Genomic DNA, 23,621 nt, shown 5'->3' with positions numbered 1-23,621 from the left:
TGCTGAAGCACTATTTGGCAGTCTGTGTTCTAAGAAATTAACTGAAAAAATTAGAGATCTATATCAATAATCTACTAAACCCAACAGATGAATGAAGAATTGCACAAAGCATCATGATTTATTTTTGTTATCAAAGCAGCAAAGGTAATTAAAGTTGCAGAAATATTTTTATCTGATTTGGCTCCCTATAGAGAAATTGTAGAAAGCCTATTTTCATATCACTGGCACAGAAGCAAGACTTTTTTTAATGTGCACATGAAATGTAAAACTGTGGTAGTAGGGTACATGGTTGTAGACTGTTCGTTTTCTGTGAGCTGTAAACTGTATTAACATCAGGGTAGATTTTTAGAAACCTTTATATTCCAGAGTTTCAAAACTGGCAAATATCAATCTATACAGTAATCAGATGAGAGGTTGGTGCTTGGCAGTGTCAAGTAACCACTGTCAAATCAAGATATATGTTTATGGGAAAACAATAGGCTATTATGCTGAAACTCGAGCACATGCTTTAGAAAAAAAAAAGAACCAAACAATCCAAAAGGTAAAATAATATTTCGGGCACCATCTATGCGTGCGAGTGGGGCTGAAGACAGCAGCTACCTAGCCTCCCGATCCAATTGGGATGTATGACAAACCGTGCTCTCACGCAATTGGTTGCCTGCTTGCCGCAATGCTGGGCGGCCATCTGGACTTTGATAAATGGATCACATAGTGTTTGTTGCTTTATCCTAAAGCGGTATTAAGCAGCAGGATATCATTTTGTACCAAATCATGATTGTGTGCTAAGATGCAAACTAAAATTTTGTTTATATTGTACAAAAAAAGAACACATTCATTGCAGACATACTTACGGTGATTGTGAAGTTTAATGACTAAGTGTTCAGTATCTTAAAAACAGGGGCACTTTAATTTATTAAACTTTAAAATGAAGCTTCTTTTTTAAAATACTTACCGTTGCTTTATTGAAAACAGACCGGCGAGCCTCTAGCCGCACCTCCTGCTGTAGTAAGCATATCAATGACGAATCCGTTTGCCTCCAATCTTTGCGTGCCCAATTTGGCGTCCAGCTCATGGGGTACGCAACGATTGGAAGAAGCCGGATTCGTCATCGATATTCTAAGCACAGCAGGAGATACGGGCAGAGGATCGCCGTTCTGTTTTCCATAAAGCAAAGGTAAGTATTTTAAAAAAAGAAGCTTAATTGTAAAGTTTAATGAATTAAAGTGCCACTATTTTAAAGATTAATTTTAGATGCAAGGCACTTATTCATTAAACTTTACAATCACTTTAAGATTGTTGTCATTGTAAGTTGTAAAGCACAGCTTATTGTCCTTGCCAGCTAGCAGCTGATACTTCAGTATCAATAGAGCGCTAACATGCATTTTTGGCTAGTTTTTCTTTTTTAAACAACTTCCAAGTTTACTTATATGATCAACTTTGCTTAATTCTATTTTAAAGGTGCAGCAATGCACTACTGGGAGCTAGCTGAACACACTGGGTGAGCCAATAACAAGAGGCACATATGTAGGTATACTTTTAAGAAAGGATACCAAGAGAACAATACAAATGAGATAATTTAAGTACATTCTAAAGTTGTTACAAACTATATCTGAATCATGAAAGAGAAAATGAGGGTTTTACTTCCCTTTAAACAATGCATGCTTAAAGGGCCATAATACCCAAATGTTTAAACACTTGAAAGTGATGCAGCATAGCTATAAAAAGCTGATTAGAAAATATCACCTGAACATCTCTATGTAAAAAAGGAAGATATTTTACCTCAAAAGTTCCTCAGTAGCCACCTCCCATTGTAAAGGATTTCTAAGCAGCATTTTAGTGTGTCTGTCCCGGGACAACTGAAAGGATGAGCTTTGTGCACTCTCATATTATTTCACCAATCAGGTAAAGGAAGCTTACTATGAAATCTCATGAGAGTTAAGTCAAATCTCATGAGATCACAGTAAGAGTTCATGACCTCAGCACTGCTGATGCTGATTGGCTGCTGTTCATTTCTTCATTTTTTTAATTTTTTTACCTGCAGCTGGGAGCAGCTGAGTATAACTTTTTACAGAGAACTTACTCTGCTGAGCTGAGGAGATTGTGAGGTAAAATATCTTACTTTTTTATATAGAGATGCTCAGGTGATATTTTCCTGTCAGCTTTTTACAGTTATACTGCATCAGTTTCAAGTGATTTAGCATATGAGTATTATGTCCCTTTAAGCATTTGCTTTGTCGCATGCATAATTGTTTTTTAACATCAGAAACCAGACAAAAAGAGAATATATATATATATATATATATGTATGTATGTTAAAGATAATTGTTTAAATAAACATTACAATATTTATTCCTAAGCAGCACATGCATGTTTGTACACAACTGGTCCATAATATGAATTGCTTACTGGCTGATAAAGACAACCCCAAAAGCTCTGTAAGTGGACAAACTAATGTTTTTTTACATTTTCAGGGCAGGAACATCTATTTAAAAAAATGATCCATTTTACATAATCCTTTTAAAATGCTGGAATCTGAAAGTTTTGAATAGTCAAACTGCAGACAAAATCATGTGAGGGAGACAGATGAATTACACAGAGGCATTTTTGGATGGATTACAGTAAGGATGTAGATCAAATAAACCTTAAGAGAAAACAAGAAATAAGAATTATACTTTCATGTCGCTCATCCAACGCCTCTACCTGAAATTAGTAGTAATCAAACTATACTTTAGGCAAACAACAAACAATATCAAAGTATTCTGTTGAAAAGTAATTACATTTAGTATTAAAGCAAAAACAAATAAAATTGCATTCAGTAAGCATTTTCCTTTCTTTGATTTATAACCCTCAAACATAAATAAAGCTTAGGCAGTTATCAAAAAACTCCTTTTATATATTTATCCCATTTCTCAAAAAAAAATCTTTAATTACTCAAACAATTACCCTTAAAGTAGCGAAAGACAACCCTGTATTATTCAGTACCAAATAAACGACTCCTAAGGGGTTTACAGTTACAGGGGGCACTCTGGAAAAATGTTTGAAATGTGTAAAGGAATGTGTGCGGAAGAGAGATTCATTTTTTAAATGAAGAGACTTTAATGCACCAGTGATAGAAATGATAGTAATGAGACACTTTTTGTAGCTGCAGGACAAGTAACAAGGGCAGATGTGATCCCTGGACCTCCAGTTGCCCTCCACTATGTCAGAACATTGGCTCTTTTTCAGGCATATGGGGTAAATAAAACTATTACTCTTCCCTTTCATGAGCTGCAGATGCTGTGTTCCAGATGTGGTCAGAGAAAACCCAATATGAGGGCATGCTCATATGTCATAAATTAATTTATGAGTATGAAGTGTTATGACAACAAAAACAATAGCTGCCGCACTATAATATGAGTGAAAAAAATCCATTGCAAAGGAAGCCAGGAATCATGACATTTAACTGGAGTCTTGCCTATAGACATGTGTTAAAGATTATGGCATTCACGTGTTTCAGCCACACCTATTGCATAAAATCCAGCACAAAGAAATGAAATCTTCATATACAAACATTGGTAGTACAATGGGTTATATTGATCCCACAGAGACTTCAAATATGGAACTCTCATAGGATGCCACCTTTGTCACAAGTCAATTTGTGTTAGCCCAGCCATAAAGTGGTAGACCACAAAACCTCACATAGTGGGGCTGGTGAGTGTTGTAAAAGTATCTTATCATCTGTTGCTTCACTCACTACAGAGACCCATGTTGCCTCTGTAAGCAACAACAGCACAAGAACTATGAATCAGGAGTTTTATTAAATTGGTTTTCGTGCTCAATCAGTTATAAACAAACCTTACATCATTACTCACAATCCTAAGCGTTGACTGGAGTGCTGTAAAGCACGCCGCCACTGGACTCTGGAGCATGCTTTACTATCTGGATGGAAGAAAATGGGTGTGTTGGATGCCAGGAGGACGCTACCTACCTGAATACATAGTGTCCACTTTAAAGTTTTAGTGGAGGAGGAATAATGATCAGGGGCTTTTTTTTTTCAGGGTTTGGGCTAGGCCCCTTAGTTCCTGTGAAGGGTCATCTTTTTGTTACAGGATACAAACACATTTTGCACAATTGGGTACTTCTAACTTTGTGGCAACAGTCTGGGTAAGGCCCTTTCATTTTCCAGCATGTGTCCCTGTGCACAAAGCAAGGCGCATGAAGAATTGGTTTGACGAGATTTGTGTGGAGGAACTTGAGTCTCCTGCACAGAGCCCTGACCTCAGCCCCACTTAACACCTTTGAGATGAGCTGGAACACCTATTGCAAGTCAGACCTTCTCATCCAACATCTCTGAACTCACAAATGCTCTTTCGGCCGAATCAGCACAAATCCCCAAAGCCTTTCCAAAATCTTGAGGAAAGCCTCCCCAAAAGAGTTGTGGCTTTTGTAGCTGCAAAGGGGGAGAGGCAGCTCCATATTAATGTCCATGTTTTTGGAATGGGATGTCTAGAAAACTCATGTAGGTGTTATGGTCAGGTGTCCACATACATTTGGTCATAAAGTGTACTTATTTTATACACCATTTCAGACAAGAATAACAGACAAAACAAATATATAAGAAGCATTTAGCAGTCCACAATATAAGATTACTTACCTGTGCCTAAAATCTTTATTTCTTGTAGGAAGCAATTAAAGAAAAGGAAGATAATTACAATTAGACACTGGATGTTGCAAAAAGCAAATATTTCCAGCAGAAAATACATTTTACAGTATAGTATGTAAAAAACAATTGCAATCTGCCTGATTTTTTCATGAGTAAATGTGTTTCTTGGAGTAGGAAGTGAAACCTGCTACTATCAGCTAAACGTATCTCTGAAAAAAAATTAACTTAATCCATATACTTACATTGTCTACTTGACCCCCCCCAAAACAAAAAAACTAAATTTATGCTTACCTGATACATTTCTTTCTTTCCTGGCATGGAGAGTCCACAATTCCATTCCAATTACTAGTGGGAATTCAACTCCTGGCCAGCAAGAGGAGGCAAAGAACACCCCAGCAGAGCTGTTAAGTGTCACTCACATTACCCATAATCCCCAGTCATTTGGGCCAAAGGGAAATGGAAGAAGAAGACACAAGGGTATAGAGGTGCCTGAGGTTTATACAAAAAAACTGCTGTCTTAATTTGAATTAAAGGCAGGTTGAGGACTCTTCATGCCAGGAAAGAAAGACATTTATCAGGTAGGCATGCATTTTGTTTTCTTTCCGATGGCACGGAGAGTCAGCGATTCTATTCCAATTGCTACTTGGAACCAATACCCAAGTTAGAGGACACAGAATGGAAGGGAGGGAGAACAAGACAAGTGTACCTAAACAGAAGGCACAACCGCTTGAAGAACTTTTCTCCCAAAGGAAGTCTCAGCCGAGGCCAAAGTATCAAATTTATAGAATTTGGAAAAGGTATACAATGAGGGCCAAGTGGCCGCCTTGCAGATTTGTTCCACACAAGTTTTATTTTTGAAAGCCCAGGAAGAAGAGACAGACCTGGTTGAATGAGACATAATTCTCTCAGGAGGCTGCTTTCCAATTGTCCCATAAGCTAATCGGATAACACCTCAACCAGAGAGAAATAGTAGTAGAAGTGGCCTTCTAACCCTTACGCTTACCAGAGAAAACAACAAACAGGGCAGATGATTGCTGAAAAACCTTAGTTGCTTGAAGGTAAAATTTTAGAGCATGCATAACATCCAGGTTATGTAACAACCGTTCCTTCTGAGGAGGAGGATTAGGACAAAAAGAAGGAACAACAATTTCCTGATTGAGATTACGATCCAATACTATCTTGGGAAGAAATCCCAATTTAGTACGAATAACCGCTTTATCCGCATGAAAAATAAGGTAAGGGGAATCACACTGCAGAGACAAAAGCTCGGAAACTCTGCGAGCAGAAAAAATAGCAAGGAGAAACAAAACTTTCCAAGATAACTTAATATCAACTGAATGCATAGGCTCAAACAGAGCCTGCTGCAGAACTTTAAGAACAAGATTAAGGCTCCAAGGGGGAGCAACAGGTTTAAACACAAGCCTAATTCTTACCAAGGCCTGCACAAAGGATTGAACATTTGGCAGATCTGCCAGACGTTTGTGCAAAAGAATAGACAGTGCAGAAATCTGACCCTTCAGAGTGCTGACTGATAAACCTTTCTCCAGGCCCTCCTGAAGAAAAGACAAAATTTGAGGAACCCTCACCCTACAACAAGAGAAACCCTTCGCTTCACACCAATAAAAGGTATTTACCTTATGGTAAATCTTACGAGCAACTGGTTACGAGCCTGAAGCATAGTATCAAAGTCTTTCTCAGACAAAAACCACGCCTAGCCAAGACTTGGCGTTCAATCTCCAAGCAGTCAGCTTCAGAGAATCTAGATTTGGGTGGAGGAAGGGACTCTGAAGTAGAAGGTCCTTCCTCAAAGGCAAAGATGACTTCACAAGATCAGCAAACCAGATCCTGCAAGGCCAGGCAGGAGCTATTAGAATCACAGACGCCCTCTCCTGCTTGATACAAGATATGACTCGAGCAAACGGAGGGAACAGGTATGCAAGACTGAAGTTCCAAGGCACCACCAGAGCATCGATCAGAGCAGCTTGTGGATCTCTTGATCTTGAACCATACCTTGGAAGCTTGGCATTTAGATGCAACGCCATCAGATCAAACTCCGGAACCCCCCACCTGTGGGTTATCATTGTGAATATCTCTGGATGGAGAGCCCACTCCCCGGGATGAAAGGTCTGCCTGCGCAGAAAATCCGCTTTCCAGTTGTCCACCCCTGGGATGTGGATGGCAGAGAGGAGACAATTGTGAGACTCCGCCCACTGGAGAATGTGAGTCACCTCCTTTATAGCTAACGAACTCCAATTTCCTTCTTGGTGGTTGATGTATGCCACCGAGGTGATGTTGTCCGATTGGAATCTGATAAATCGGACCAAAGCTAGTTAAGGCCAGGCTGTTAAGGCATTGAAGATTTCTCTCAACTGTAGGATGTTTATGGGAAGACTCCTCTCGAGTCCAAAGATGTTGAGCCTTTAAGGAATCCCAAACACATCCCCAACCTGACAGGCTCACATCCATGGTGACAATCACCAAGGAAGGTCTCAGGAAGCATGAACCCTGAGACAGATGGTCCAGCGAAATCAACTGAGAAAGAGAATCTCTTGTTAGGGGATCCAGAGCTATCCTCTGGGAGAGATCCGAGTGGTCTCCATTCCATTGTCTGAGCATGCATAACTGTAGGGGTCTCAGATGAAACCGGGGAATGATGCCCATGGAAGCAACCATCAGACCAATTACTTCCATACACTGAACCACTGATGGACTGATAGAGGACTGAAGTGAAAGGTAAGAAGCAAAAAGTTTGGATTTTCTGACATCCATCAGAAAAATCTTCATGGACAGAGAATCTATAATCGTTCCTAAGAAACTCACCCTGGTGCCTGGCACCAGGGAACTCTTTTCCAGATTCACTTTCCACCCATGGAAACGTAGAATAGACAACATCTCTGTATGAGATCTTGATAACTGAAAAGATGGCGCCTGAACCAAGATGTCGTCCAGGGATGGCGCCACCGTTATTCCCTGAGATCTGACCACCGCCAAAAGGGCCCCTAGAATCTTTGTAAAGATTTGAGGAGCCGTAGCAAGGCCAAAGGGAAGGGTAACAAACTGGAAGTGTTTGTATAGAAAGGCAAACCGCAGGAATTGGGAACATGAAGATATGCATCCTTCAGGTCTATGGTAGTCATGAACTTACCCTCCTGAACCAAGGAAAGAATGGAACGAATAGTCTCCATTTTAAAGGACAGAACCTTTTGGAATATGTTGAGACACTTGAGGTCCAATATGGGTTGGAAAGTTTCCTCTTTCTTGGGAACCACAAAAAGGTTTGAATAGAATCCTTGACCCTGTTCTGCCATGGGAACTGGAACAATCACTCCCAGAGAAGATAGGTCCTATACACAATTTAAAAAGGCCTCTCTCTTCACCTGGATTGCAGCTAACCTTGACAGGATAAAGCTGCCCCGGGGGGGCAAGACTTGAACCCTATCCTGTATCCCTAGGATACTACTTCCACCGCCCAAGGACTTAGACTCAGAGGAAAGTTTCTTGGATTGTTTCCCCTTATTCCAAGGTTGACTGGACCTCCATGAAGTCCTGGATTGTTCTGGCTTGGAAGAAAAAAAAGGGGAAGACTATTGTCCACTGAAGTTGCGAAAGGAACGAAAATTAGAATTCTGGCAACCCTTAGGTCTAGCCTTTTTGTCTTGAGGTAAAAAAAATATCCCTTTCCACCAGTAACTTCGGAAATGATCTCTGCCAGACCAGCCCCAAATAAAAAGTCTTGCCCTTAAAAGGTAAAGACAGAAGTTTGGACTTGGAAATTACATCCACAGACCAAGATTTTAGCCAAAGAGCTCTGTGAGCTAGTACAGCCAAGCTAAAAAGTTTGCTGGCATCACAAATAAAAGTAATAGCCAGCGTTAGAGCTTTAATCCTATCCTGGTTCTCCTCAATAGTAGTCTCCCCTGAAATTAGGTCAGACAAAGAGTCACACCAATAAGAGGCTGCACCTGCAACCGTAGCAATACTCAGAGATTTTGCCCTCAGGAATGATCCTCCTCAGATAACTGACCAAGGCTGACTAACGCAGTCTTGACGGATTCAGAACTCTTCGTATGAGATATGTTCTTAGATTTCCTCTTACCAGCTACAGGGAAAGCTGATAGAGCTGCAGAAACTGCCAAAGTTATTTGTGCAGCAAAATCTCCTGGTAAATAAACACCCCCAGGAACATGTTGAGAGGAACTGCTGGGCACTGCATGTGAAAGAGCTAAATATTGGGACATTTGAGAAGAAAGATGAGGCAATGTGCGGATAACATTATCCTGAGAGACATATGGCTCAAAAGGGAAATCCTTGTCCTTGGACAACAATGTTTTATTTAAGCATGTGGAACAAAATTGCACAGGAGGAGTAATTGGAGCCTACAAGCAATATAAATACATCAAAATTAACTGCTAAATTTGAATCAGTGTCCATAATGGGAATAACTTTTTCCACAGTAATAGAAAAAACAATATAATATAATAAACAGATTCTTAAGATCTATGAGAGATTAGACCGAGTCTAATTAGAATAGGGTACTTCATATCAAATAATGGTATAAGAGATTAACAGCTAAATTTGGAACCCAACCTCTGCACCTCTATATCCTCAGATAACTGAGGAGACTCACCGCTCCGGCGACCAGGAGGATTTCCCACTAGTGAGCTCCGGAACTCTAGTCCCCTTTGCAAATGCAGAAGAATTATCAAAATTAAAATACAAAAGATGATCTATATCGTCAGACACGTAACCCGTAACAAATTAGCTAATAGAGGACACGAAGCTCCACTCTCCAAGCCGGTATGTGAAGGGCTGAAGCGGAAGAGCAGAGATCCCGTGAGCGCAACTTAGAAAAGAAACTGCGCCACAAAAATAAAAAGTGCGCGATTCTGATGCTCTGCAGGAAATAAATTGCCCATCTCAATAATACAAATGTTCCACATAAATATAAGACTCAAATAAAAACTAATAAAGTACTCGTTTAAATCCTATTAACCCCATCCGCAACTCTCATGAACCTGCCTTACTTAAGGCGAAACCTTTTAACCCCTTATGTCCAATAATCATTATAGTGACTGCAGAGTTGCCCTTAGACCACATAGGATTAATATTATGTCCAATATTCAGGTCACAGAGGAATTAACCCCTAAAGTGGATCCAGCTGCAGGACAGCTTCTTAGGTGTGACAGATTCACTACCTTCTGACAGAGACCTGTAGAAAAAGAAAACCAACCGTGGTTTTCTATAAAGGGGTAGCATTGGTGTTAGAAGTTAAGTAAAGACCACCTTGCCATCTTCTAACTGCTAAAAAACATTATTCTTACTAAAGAGAATTACATGGACACAGCATAGCCCCAATCCTTGATTGCAGGGACAAGTACCGAATAAAGGATTAAATATCTTCAGACACCATCTTCGCACATCCTCCCGATGATAAAGGCAAAGAATGACTGGGGATTATGGGTAATGGGAGTGACAATTAACAGCTCTGCTGGGGTGTTCTTTGCCTCCTCCTGCTGGCCAGAAGTTGAATTCCGACTAGTAATTGGAATGGAATTGTGGACCCTCTATGCCATTGGAAAGAAAAAAGTTTTCTAGCGCAGTAAAGATTTATTTAAAGGACCAGTCAACATAGTAGATTTGCATAATCAACAAATGCAAGATAACAAGACAATGCAATAGCACTTAGTCTGAACTTCAAATGAGTAGTAGATTTTTTTTCTGACAATTTTAAAAGTTATGTCTTTTTCCACTCCCCCTGTACCATGTGAAAGCCATCAATCAATCAATCACAAATGCATACATACTTATTCTTGCACATGCTCAGTAGGAGCTGGTGACTCAAAAAGTTTAAATATAAAAAACTGTGCACATTTAGTTAATGGAAGTAAATTGGAAAGTTGGTTAAAATAACATGCTCTATCTGAATAATGAAAGTTTAATTTTGATTGAGTGTCCCTTTAATGTTAAAAAAAAATATAATAAAGAAAGTAAAATTAAATAATTTTCAAATCATGAGGGGTTTCATTAAATAAAATCAGACAAAAAAAATCTCATACTGCCTACCAGACACTTATTTAACAAAAGCACAAAAAAAGAAACTTTGATTGAGACTGGAGCAGCACCTGTTAGCATCACATACTGCTGAATAAAGCTCAGCATGGTGCTTATGTGTAGCAATGATGGAGGAGGGGAGGCGTGACACAGCAACTTCCTAGCTATAGCAATGCCTTGTTCTTACCTATAAAGCAACCACAGCAGCCATAGCTTAGCCTTATATGATAATAAACATTGATATAAAGCCATGCAACATAGTAATGTGAAAAAAGCATAAAAGCAGGAGGGAACAATAATTACATGAATTAGTGTATTAGCCCAACATATGCTAATTGAATTTTTACAGTAATTGCTAATGCTGTTCCTAAGGAATCATCTTTACATTATCACATTTGCAAACAAACTAGAACATTCAAGTGTAATAATAAAATAATTCTCACTACTAAAAAAGGTTAAATTAAAGTGAGTCAAGTAAGAAGCAGTATACGCTAATCGCTAGCCGTGTCCCACTCGCTAAAAGCATTTAATAATAAAACACTGTAGCAAATTAGAGATTTTTTTTATTATTGCACTCTTATGTCCCTTTAACATGTACACAAGTATATATATATACATAAATACACACACATATATATATATATATATATATATATATATATATATATATATATATATATATATATACATAAATACACACACACACATATATATATATATATATATATATATATACATAAATACACACACACACATATATATATATATATATATATATATATATATATATACTGTATATATACACACACATAAATATGTGAGCTTTCACAAAACAGTTTACAAGGATTCAAAAGGGTGCAATAAAACCATTTGAATCTAAAAGGAGCACATTAATGGAAAGCTATCTAGCATGCCACATGCAAATTAAAATGACACATATAACCTTGTTGCCGGAGAACATGCCTTACCTTAGTTCCATCACACTAGTTACATTTCCGGAAGGAAATATACGTCGGATGTAGTTGAAATCTCCCACATACAAACTTCCATCTATTCCACATGCTAAGGCAACAGGGGCCAAGAGCTTATTACCATCAGCTTGACCATTGCAACTTGGACACGAGATGCTTCGCCTTCTGCCATTTCCCATAATGCAACTAACGACAGGTGGCTGCTGAGATATAAACTGATTTTCTCCATTTCCTTTGTACAAAATACCTGCAAATTGAAATAATAAAGTATTATTATTTTTACAATATATTAGCTACATGTGAAAAAACTAAGGGGCATTAAACACTATCACCTAGATTACGAGTTTTGCATTCTGGTTTTAACACTGAAAAAATTGCCATTTCAGCATAAAAACCGTAACGCAGCCATTACGAGTCTTGTCGGTATAGAAGTACCGCAAGCATTTTAGCCTGTAATACAACGTCAATCCCGCACTCAAAAAAAATGATGTTTTTGAGTGGGATTTCTATAGCGCTGGTATTACAGGTTGTGTGGTAAGGCTAAAATGCTTGCATTGCAGGCTATACCGACATGATCCATTTTGCTATCAGAGACCAGTAGCTATGAGTTTTGCGCAACAAAACTGTTACACAAAACTCATAACTAAAATGTTACAAAGTACACTAACACCCATAAACTACCTATTAAGCCCTATTCCGCCGCCCTCCCGCATCGCAAACACTATAATAAAGTTATTAACCCCTAATCTGCCGCTCCTGACATCGCAGCCACTAATAAAATGTATTAACCCCTATTCCGCCGCTCCCCGACATCGTCACCACTATAATAAAGCTATTAACCCCTATCCCACCGCTCCCCCCCCGACATCGCCGCCACTAAATAAACCTATTAACCCCTAAACCTCTGGCCTCCCACATCACCGCCACTAAATAAACCTATTAACCCCTAAACCGCCAGCCCCCCACATCGTAAAAAACTAAATTAAACTGTTAACCCCTAAACCTAACAACCCCATAACTTTAAATTAAAATTACACTATCCCTGTCTTAAAATAAATAAAAACTTACCTGTGAAATAAAAAAACTAAGTTTCAACTAACAACTTAACAACTATTATACTAAAATTAAAATAACTATCAATTAAATAAACTAAATTACACATTAAAAAAAAAAAATAACACTACTAAAAAAAAACCAACCTAAAATTACAAAAATAAATACTAAATTACGAAAAATAAACACTAAATTACGAAAAATAACAAACGAAATTATCCAAAATAAAAACAATTACACCTAATTTAATAGCCCTATAAAAATAAAAAAGCCCCCCCCCCAAAATAAAAAAAACCCTAGCCTACAATAAACTACAAATAGCCCTTAAAAGGGCCTTTTTGTAGGGCATTGCCCTAAAGAAAATGTCTCTTTTCCCTGTAAAAAAAATTCAAAGACCCTCCAACAGTAAAACCCACCACCCAACCAACCTCCCAAAATAAACAACCTAACTAACAAAAACCTAAGCTACCCATTGCCCCGAAAAGGGAATTTGTATGAGCATTGCCATTAAAAGGGCATTTAGCTCTTTTGCATTGCCCAGAAAAGGGCATTTAGCTCTTTAAAAAAAGCCCAAACCCTAATCTAAAAAAAAAAAAAAAACCCAACGATTCACTTACTGTTTTTGAAGTCCGGACATCCAGACGGCGAGGTCTTCATCCAGGCGCTGCGTCTTCTATCTTCATCCAGGCGGCATCTTCTATCTTCATCCTGGAGGCGTCTTCTATCTTCATCCCAGTGGCGCGGAGCGGTTCTATCCTTGAAGACATCAGACACGAAGCATCCTCTTCATACGGTCGCCGCCGTACACTGGATCTTCAATGCAAGGGAGCCTTTTTAAAATGGCATCCCTTGCATTCCTATTGGCTGATTTGATTTTTGAAATTCAAATCAGCCAATAGGATGAGAGATACTGAAATTCTATTAGTTGATTTGAATAGCCAATATAATTTCAGAAGCTTTCATCCTATTGGCTGATTTTTTTTTTTTTAAATGTATAGTTTTGCTTATTTTTAAATAAAATTGCTCTGATTTTCAGACTCCTAACCAAGCCCCAAAGTTTTAGGAAAATACTGACGTATACCTACTCCAGCTTGCTTCTGTTTGTGTAAAGGGTCTTTTCATATGCAAAGGAAGGGGGAGTGTCTGATATTTCCCACTTGCAGTGGGTGCTCCGGTAAACTTTTAAACAGAGCTAAACTGGAAGCTTTTAAAGGGACAGTGAAGTCCAAAAAACTTTCATCTTTCAAATAGGGCATGTAATTTTAAACAACTTTCCAATTTACTTTTATCACCAATTTTGCTTTGTTCTCTTGGTATTCTTAGTTGAAAGCTAAACCTAGAAGGTTCATATGCTAATTTCTTAGACCTTGAAGGCCGCCTCTAATCTAAATGCATTTTGATAGTTTTTCACCATTAGAGGGCATTAGTTCACGTTTCATATAGAAAACATTGAGCTCATGCATTTACCAGGGAGACAGCTCTGATTGGCTAAAATGCAAGTCTGTCAAAAGAACTGAAATAAGGGGGCAGTCTGCTGAGGCTTAGATACAAGGTAATTACAGAGGTAAAACGTGTATACTTAGAACTGTGTTGGTTATGCAAAACTGGGGAATTGGTAATTAAGGGATTATCTATCTTTTAAAACAACAAAAATTCTGGTGTTGACTGTCCCTTTAAGTAAGTTTTTAAACGGTTTTATACTGGATTTTTATTTCAGTATCTGTGCATATTATACTTTATAGTAGTATTACATGCAGTTATATGAAAATTGATGTATACTGTCCCTTTAAGGGATCTGAGCAAGTGCTATGTTTAAAATGCTGGTGCACAGTGCATACTTAAATACACATTTTAACAGCTATATCTTTTTTAGAAGCATTTTTGCTAATACATGTATATTACAAAAATGCTTCAATTCAAAACCGAAATGCATCCATGTGGATTCCAATTTTGGCTGGAATATCCCTTTAACTTTTGTTATTGATATTTAAAGGGACATATTGCACTCATTTTTCTATGAGTGTCCCTCTTTTATCTGTATAAAAGAGCAACTGTTAAACATGCTATAATATTTTTGCATGAAAAAAAATAAGTAAAGGCTGTTAAATTGAAGGTGAAACTAACAGTAAATGTGTGCATCTGGGCCCTGGAAGTCTATTGCCTGCTAGCTGATAGGGGCTTCTGGTTTAGTTTAAAAAGTAAAAACATTTTGAAACTTTTTTTTACGTTGAAAAGTTTGTTAAAGGAACACAAAATACAGTAGAACCACATAATAAACAAATGCAGAATAAAAATCTGATTTTTTTTTTCTGGCTCATTTCAAATTTTCCTTCCATTTCCCTGCCCCCTAATTCATGTGAAAGCCACCAGCCAATCACAGACTCATATGCAATACTGTGAACTCTTGCACATGGCCAGTAGAAATAATTAGGCTGACCATATTGCCGCATTAAAAAGGGACACATATGAAAAATACATATGTCAGGGCTGTTTTCAGGGCTTTTTAAAGAAATGGTTTTGTATAAGAACCCTCACATATGTATTTTTCATATGTGTTCCTTCTTAAAGCGGCAATATGGTCAGCCTAGAAATAATGATTTAGAAAGTGTGCATAAAAAAAGACTGTGCACAATTTGATATTGGAAGTAAATTGAAATGTTGTTTAAAATTGCATGCTCTAACTTTAGTGTCTGTTTAAGAATACATCTCCAAATCAAAAATATATAGCTGATGTACAAAGATGCTACTTGACTTTCGCTTATTTAAAGCACTTTACAGTTTTCAGCACAAAAATGTAAAAAAAAAAAAAGTTAAAAAAGAAAATTTGAAATGATTTAATGGCACACTTTAATTCTGCAACACTTAGGTATAACATATTTACTCTCATAAGTGTTCTCTCATAAAGAAGCTTTTCTAAGAATATCTATCCTGGCGAAAAAAAAAGACAAAACAAAAAAAACTATTACTGTTTTGTAGTTTGAAAAGCATCCATACGAAAGAGCACTTTCTGGATGAAAGGAAGCACGTTTAAAGCAATATATAATATAAATGTGCTTTAAAAGGATTTGCTCTCCCACTCGTTTTCTGTTAATGTTTGGGGATTTGTAGATGATGAATAGTATGGCGAAGAAGCGTGCGCTAATCAGTCTCAGGTTATGTGCAAGATGTTTTGCTCCTTTATAAATTCTTTTTCTGACCCCATGATGCTTTTTTTAAATGTTATTGATACTAAAATGTACACGAGACCATAAATATATACAGGATGCAAAATATCTTCTATCACACATTAGAAAAAAGGGATTTGAAACATCTAAAAAGATTATTTTACATGAATAAAGAGTAGTTGAACACCTAGTAATCATGCATGCACAGAATAACAGGTTTTGCAGTAATTTAGTTGTTTCCCCACTTACTTAAGAGTTTGATTCCTTCAAATTGCTGTCAGCAACACAGTAAGTCTTTTACATGACTGAGTTCTGTGTGCATCTCGTGTGTGTGTATATATCATTTTTTTAAGGTTTGGTAGAAAATTAATGAAATTTATGAATACATTTTTTACCATTTAAAATGCTGTTATGATAGAGACAAATAATTTTTAACTTAATTAAAGGGACATTATGGAACAAAACTAAAATTAAATTAAAAAATTATTTTTATCAGGTGTTTAGGTTAAGTAAGGTTAAACACATAATCAATGTCATGCAAACTCCTGTGCAGCTCCAAATCACGGTACAGCCAGACTAAAGAATAAACATGTATGCATACCTCCCAACATTTCAAAATTCAAAAGAGGGACAACCCTCCCCCCACCCCTGCGGGGAAAAAATTGAAATGTGGTGGGCAGGAGCGGGGGCGGAGCTTAAAAAAATTTATAAGACCAAAGTACTATAAATAAAATTCTAAATAAAGTCATATCTTTTAATATTCTTAGGCAGCAAATCAAACACAAGCTCAAACCACTGGTATAGCTATGTGAGCTCTGTATTTAAAGGGACAGTCAAGTCCAAAAAAAACTTTCATGTTTTAAATAGGGCATGCAATTTTAAACAACTTCCCAATTTACTTTTATCACCAATTTTGCTTTGTTCTCTTGTTATTCTTAGTTGAAAGCTAAAACTAGGAGGTTCATATGCTAATTTCTTAGACCTTGAAGACTGCCTCTAATCTGAATACATTTTGACCACTAGAGGGCATTAGTTCACATGTTTCATATAGATAACATTGAGCTCATGCACGTAAAGTGACCTAGGAGTGAGCACTGATTGGCTAAACTGCATGTCTGTCAAAAGAACTGAAATAATGGGGCAGTCAGCAGAAGCTTAGATAAAAGATAATTACAGAGGTAAAACATGTATTATTATAACTGTGTTGGTTATGCAAAACTGGGGAATGGGTAATAAAGGGATTATCTTTCTTTTTAAAGAACAAAAATTCTGGTGTGGACTGTCCCTTTAATTAGCCTTTGCAGAGACAGTGCTAAATATTTTTATCTTAATTGGACATTTAATAATAGATTCTTTAAAACTGATCTCTGCTCTTCTCATTAATATTCTAGATTCTAACCTTTAATGTTAGCAAAAATGCACAGTAACACACTACATAGCATACACTTACACACGCACACACACTACATAGCATACACTTACACATGCAGACACACACTACATATCATACACTTATACATACAGATGCACACACACACTACATAGCATGCACATACACACACTACATAGCATACACTTACACATGCAGACACACACTACATATCATACGCTTTTACATACAGATACACACACACTACATAGCATACACTTATACATAGATACACACACATACACACACACTACATAGTATACACTTACACATGCATATACACACACTACATAGTATACACTAATACATGCAGATACACACACTTCATAGCTTACATTTATACATGCAGACACAGACACTACATAGCATACACTTATACATGCAGATACACACACACACACTTATACATACAGATACACACTACACAGCTGAGCTTACACTTATACATGCAGATACACACACATACACACTTATAGATACAGATAGACACACACACTCCATTATATATGGGTATCTGTAACTCATTCTATGGGGTCCCGGGGTTGGCAAGCAATAGAATTAAAAAAAAAAAAGAAAAAAAAAAAAGCAACCCGGGACAGACCCCTAAAATCGGGACTGTCCCGCAAAAACCGGGACAGTTGGGGGGTATGATATATGACACCCTAAACTGTCCTGTTCTGTAATGATCTGGAGCAGTACAGTAGAGTGTCAGGTGCATGACTCTGAATATGCGTTTTATCCCTTAATAGGCATCTCCAATTAATTAGCAGAGCACATGTTTGTATAGGTTTTGTGGGATCTTTCACAATTTAGATAGAGCACACATTCAACAACTTTCCAATTTACTTCTATTATCAAATCTCTTTGTATCCTTTGTTGAAGAAGCAACAATACACTACTGGGAGCTAGATGAAGGAAGCTATCTGAACAAATGAGGTGAGCCAATGACTATATATGTGCAGCCACCAATCAGCAGCTAATTCTCAGCAGGTGATTGCTGCTCCTAAAACTACGTAGGTATGCTTTTTTTTTTTTAAATCTAAAGATACCAAGAGAGCAAATTAGATAATAGAAGTCAATTAGAAAGTTGTTTATAATCGCATGCTCTATCTGAATAATTAAAGTTAAATTGTGACTTTACTGTCCCTTTAAGGCCATTCCAAATTTTGGTAAATCTTATTATTGCATGGATTTCACAAGCCAAAAACGTCACCAATACTTTGTGCAAATACTGCAATCAAACCCTTTAGGCAGTAATCATAAATGCTGAATCAATTAGTAGACACAATTTACTTTTATATTAAAGGGACAGTATACACCAATATTCATATAACTGCATGTAATAGACACCACTATAAAGAAGAATATGTATGGATACTGATATAAAAATCCAGTATAAAATCTTTTAAAAACTTACTTAGAAGCTCCTAGTTTAGCACTGCTGATTTAGGCTTAGGCTGGGACACCCACTGAAAGGGACTGGAGAAACAAAGAGTAGACACTCCCCTTTTCCCTGCATATAAAAAGACAGATAAACAGGAGCCTGCAGGAGTCTGTAAACACCTGTATACATCTGGCACTGTGGGGCTTTATTAGAAGTCTGAAAATCAGCACAATGCTCTTAAAATTTAAGCAAAACTATACATTTTTATAAAAACACTATCAGATGGGCTATATAAATGGATCATCTACAAAACATTTCTGAAAAGAAAAATCTAGTGTACAATGTCCCTTTAATTTCAAATATTTTGATTCTTTGTATAAGAACATTGAAAGAAAAAAAACATAAAATGACCTCTTTAACAAATCCAAGTGTAAGTACACCAGATTTTCTTGCTTGTTATATTATACTAGGTTATAAGCCTGCCCAAACACCCAAGAAATGCAAACACCCAAGATAAAAGTTATAAAAAATAAAAAAAGTAAAATTACAGAAAAAAGTAAACAAAGCTATCCATCAGGAACACAGCTCCATGCCGCCTTCACTCCGGATGACGATAGAAGATGATGGATCCGTCTGGAAGAAGACCTTCTCTGCCGGATTTCAGGAACAGTAAGTACCTATTTGGGGCTTAGGTTCAGGCTTTTTTATTTTCAATTTTGGTTTTGTTTTTTTTTAGATTAGGTTTTTTTTTTAGGCTTGAAAAAGAGCCGATTGCCCTTTTAAGGGCAGTAAAAGGGCAATTGGTAGTTTAGTTTATTTATTTAGTGTTAGTTTTTTTTATTTTGGGGGGTTCTTTACTGTAAGGGGGGACTTATTTTTCAGAGGTAAAAGAGCTGCTTAACTTAGGGCAATGCCCTACAAAAGGTCCTTTTAAGGGCTATTTGTAGTTTAGATTAGGGGGTGTTTTCATTTTGAGGGGGCATTTTTATTTTCATAGGGATTAGGTATATTTTTTTATTTTTGATAATTTTGTTTATTTTTTTCTGTAATGTTAGACTTTTTTATTTTTTGTAATTTAATGTTAGTTTTTTATTTTATTTTAATTGTAATTTAGTAGTAATTGGAGTTAATTTAGGGGGCTTAGTAATTAAATTAGTTATTTGCGTTGTGGGGGTTGGCGGTATAGGGGTTAATATATTAATTAGGGTTATTGCGATGGGGGTTTGGCGGTTTAGGGGTTAATAGGTTAATTAGGGTTATTGCGATGTGGGGATTTGACAGTTTTGGGGTTAATAGGTTAATTAGGTTTATTGCGATGGGGGGGTTGGCGGTTTAAGAGTTAATAGGTTAAATAGGTTTATTGTGATGTGAAGAGTTGGCGGTTTAGGGTTAATATTTTAATAGTGTTATTTGCTGGATTAGGGGTTAATAACTATTATTTTGTGATGTGGGGGTTGACGGTTTAGGTGTTTTTTAATACTTTGTGCGGGAGGTTAGGTTTTCTTTTGTTATACTTTGTGCGGGCAGTTACGCGTTTTTATTTTACATCTTACGGGCGGTTACGTGTTTTTTAGTTATTTCGTGTGGGCGGTTGCATGTAATTTTTTTTTTAAGGATTGCCTACGCTGCATCCCGGTGGATTCCGAAAATGACAGGGACCCTGCCATTTTTGGAATCTACCGGGATGCAGTCAACATTCATTTGAGGAAGCTTGCGCAACTGGCGACGGACGCGTTACAAACGCGATTATAGTATAGATTTGTGTTTTGGTCAATTAACTAATTAAAACTGAGCTTCATAAGAGGAAGTCGCATTTATGCTTGTGAAAGTACAACATACTAAGAACTGTATTTGCACAGTACTGCACTTTCACAAGCATAAATGCGTCTTCGAAAAAAGCTGAATGCGCAAGCAGCCGCCTTCTTCCCGATTCATATTGTCACTCACTGCATGAATGCACATACCTACTTCATACAACGGTTTTGTATCGCAGGCTCTAACTTTAAAAGGGCCACAGTCAGAAAAATTAGTTTGTTTGAAAATAAAATATTCTAGCAAAATAGAACATTTCATTTTTAATTATTTTTTAACAAGAATGTCCCTAAAAAATGAAGTTTAAAGAGAAAAACAAACATTTGGAACTGAACTTTCACTTTATTACGTATTAGTAATTAATGCTGAACATGCAAATATTGACATCATCAAAAGCATTTTGATAGAAATACATCAACGTTTTAATCTTTAAATCCAATTAGAGCATTTTCTTTCCAAAAGGTTTTTTGTTTCGTACTGTACATCAGAGACTTTCGATTTATTTATCTTCTCATTAGCTAGTGAAGGTGATCCATGTCAGCTTATTGATTTTAGCAAAGCAACAATATGACACAATGTAATATACTGGCTATAATTTTCCTTTTGCATTACTCTTTCTAAATCAATACACATCTTAATTACAACAAATATAAGAAATCATAACAAGTTTGAAAACAAAAGAATAATAAGATTATTTTAGTATTTTACCTAGGAGTCCAATTTTAGATGCAATTGATCACTTTACCATAAAACATTTCTCAAAAGCCTTCAATGAATTTAATAAAAAAAAAAAAAAAAAAAAAAAAATATATTATATATATATATATATATATATATATATATATATATATATATATATATATATATATATATATATATATATATATATATATATATATATATGGGCTATCTAATGTAAAGTGATCAAATATTATTTCCTAAACGATCAGTTTGCTTAGATTGTCTCTGTGTACTTTTACAATTAGACAAATCCCTGGCCATATACACATGAAGGAATGTTTGTTAAAATATATTTCAATTTCAATAAAGAATAATAAAAATAAAAAAAGTAAAGTTTGCAGCCAACCCAGGCCATATCGTATCTGCCTGATAATATTGTATGGTTGCTTATATCTAACTTTCTTTTTCTCAGCCTTCCTTACAAATAAATGTTTGCAATGAAGGTGTTAAGATTGAATTGCCAGAGGTTATGTTTTGTTAATATGTAGTTTTTCAATAAAGCTCTGTAGAGACAGCACATATTTAAATGCAAAAAGGTATGCAGAAATTATAGTAAATACCAACGCAAAGATTTTACTATAAAGCTTTATTATTCTTCCACTTAGATCTTTTAGGGTAGAAAATGTTAAATCTAATAGAAGTAAATCCAAAACCATATCTTGATAATAAATCATTTTATTTAGACCAGTGTCCAAAAATATGAGTCATTTTACATAATAAATCGCTGAGCCAGCATCATTTTAATGGCCTTCATGGAAATTAAGAGGCAATGCTTTTGGCTGATGGTATATTTTTCTTACTTAAGAAAATGTTAAAATGTAGACATGGTTATCCATTTCCAGTGTCCTCAACTGTGCACAGATCAATGAATATATCTAAGTCCTGAACATAAAATGGTCAGCTATTATTTTCTATACTAGCATGTCACAATAAATCTTGATTTTGACATAATCTATGTAAACCCTATGTCAGTTTGTACTTTGTGCCTAAACATGTTTATTGATTGAGGACACTGAGTTTCAAAAGATGTACTAAGGGCTAATAGTTCCACCTTTCTCTGTAATGTCATTAAAACAATCACCCCTGCAAAACTACACAAAGGAATCTCGAGAGCACTATTGTTTAAAGCACTTGAAAAAAGAAAAAGAAAAAAAAACAATGGGCTGTACAAATAGCCTGCTTGAGACAAGCAATACAGAATGAATACATGTAAACAAGTGGCAAAACGTACAATGAGGAATCAAGGAGGAAGAAAATAAAAATGGGATATGTAAATCACATGTAATGTTTCAAACACAATTTTCTATTACAATGCTGGGCTGATTAGGAATTGATCAACGATACCAAAAATCCACAGTGTTTCTCGTATGATTACATCATTTGCAACAATCATGAAGCATAAATTTTTTCCTCAAGAATAGGAGTTCTATAATTTTCATCAGAAAGATCCTCCAAGTCAGCTATCTGCACTATTGCATATGATTTATCCTGTCATTACTTTGAGAAATAGGTCCTTCAGCTTTCTCCTCTATTATCGCACAACGGAAAGATGAGCATTAGAATATTTATGACCGTGTATCAGGGTGCCCGCACAAACACCTGTCGCTGTCTGCACTCCTCCCCGGAACACATTTATCCAGCTCATCCACCTTGTCATTACAACTAACCACTTCGTTTATTCTATTAGACAGACATCACTTTGAAAAGTCACTGGTTGTCAGACCGTGCTGTTCAAAATAATTTAAAATCAGGAGATTGGTTCACCTTGTGCCTTGAGACAGCTTCATGTTTTAGGATTCATCTGCATCTTCATCACACTTAAAGGCTGCAATATTTTTATAAGTCTTAATTTGCTATCTACTGAAACTCGGATATTGTACAAAAGGTTCTATGGATGGGCTTACTGAACTGGATGGACATATTTGAAGGTCACTTACTTTTAATGCAAAACGCACATTCTCTCTCTCTTTTTTAAGCTGAAAAAATTGAAGGTTTAATTCAAATGTATGCGACAAATACAAGAAATGCAAAAAAGATAGCAAAAAGCAAGCCTACAAGATTGTAATGTCTCTAGGGAGCAAGGGGGTGTAATCCTTCTGCCCAACCTGCCTCCCCTCTTGTCTAATGACTGTACCCAGGTATAGAACTGCTGCATCTCTTTGCAATCTAATGAGATTGTTATTAGCATTAGCACTTTAAGAATACTGATGAAAACAATCTCCTAATATTGTCATGGGATAAAGAACAAGTGTTTCTATGATTATGTAAAAATATTAACTTGAAAAAAACAACCAGATCTAATAGCTTATAGCTGAGTACCGCTGTAGCTGAAACGCACCAGCCAGCATGATTTCTAGGCTTTATATGTGACCCA

At 36.5% G+C, this 23,621-nt stretch overlaps 1 protein-coding gene across 2 annotated transcripts in view; it reads right to left on the bottom strand.

Moving 5' to 3' along the window:
• TENM3 (teneurin transmembrane protein 3) overlaps positions 1 to 23,621 on the bottom strand; it is a 756,540-nt gene that overhangs the window by 133,829 nt on the left and 599,090 nt on the right. For both annotated transcript variants that reach the window (XM_053703859.1, XM_053703860.1), the window contains one exon: positions 11,662 to 11,911. In XM_053703859.1, the coding sequence (XP_053559834.1) occupies positions 11,662 to 11,911 (250 nt within the window). The remainder of the gene's footprint in view (positions 1 to 11,661; positions 11,912 to 23,621) is intronic.

Source organism: Bombina bombina, chromosome 2 (assembly GCF_027579735.1).
Source record: "Bombina bombina isolate aBomBom1 chromosome 2, aBomBom1.pri, whole genome shotgun sequence".
In the NCBI taxonomy this organism is placed as follows: domain Eukaryota; kingdom Metazoa; phylum Chordata; class Amphibia; order Anura; family Bombinatoridae; genus Bombina; species Bombina bombina.
Note: the sequence above shows the minus strand (reverse complement) of the source record. Positions and strands in the feature narration are given on the sequence as shown.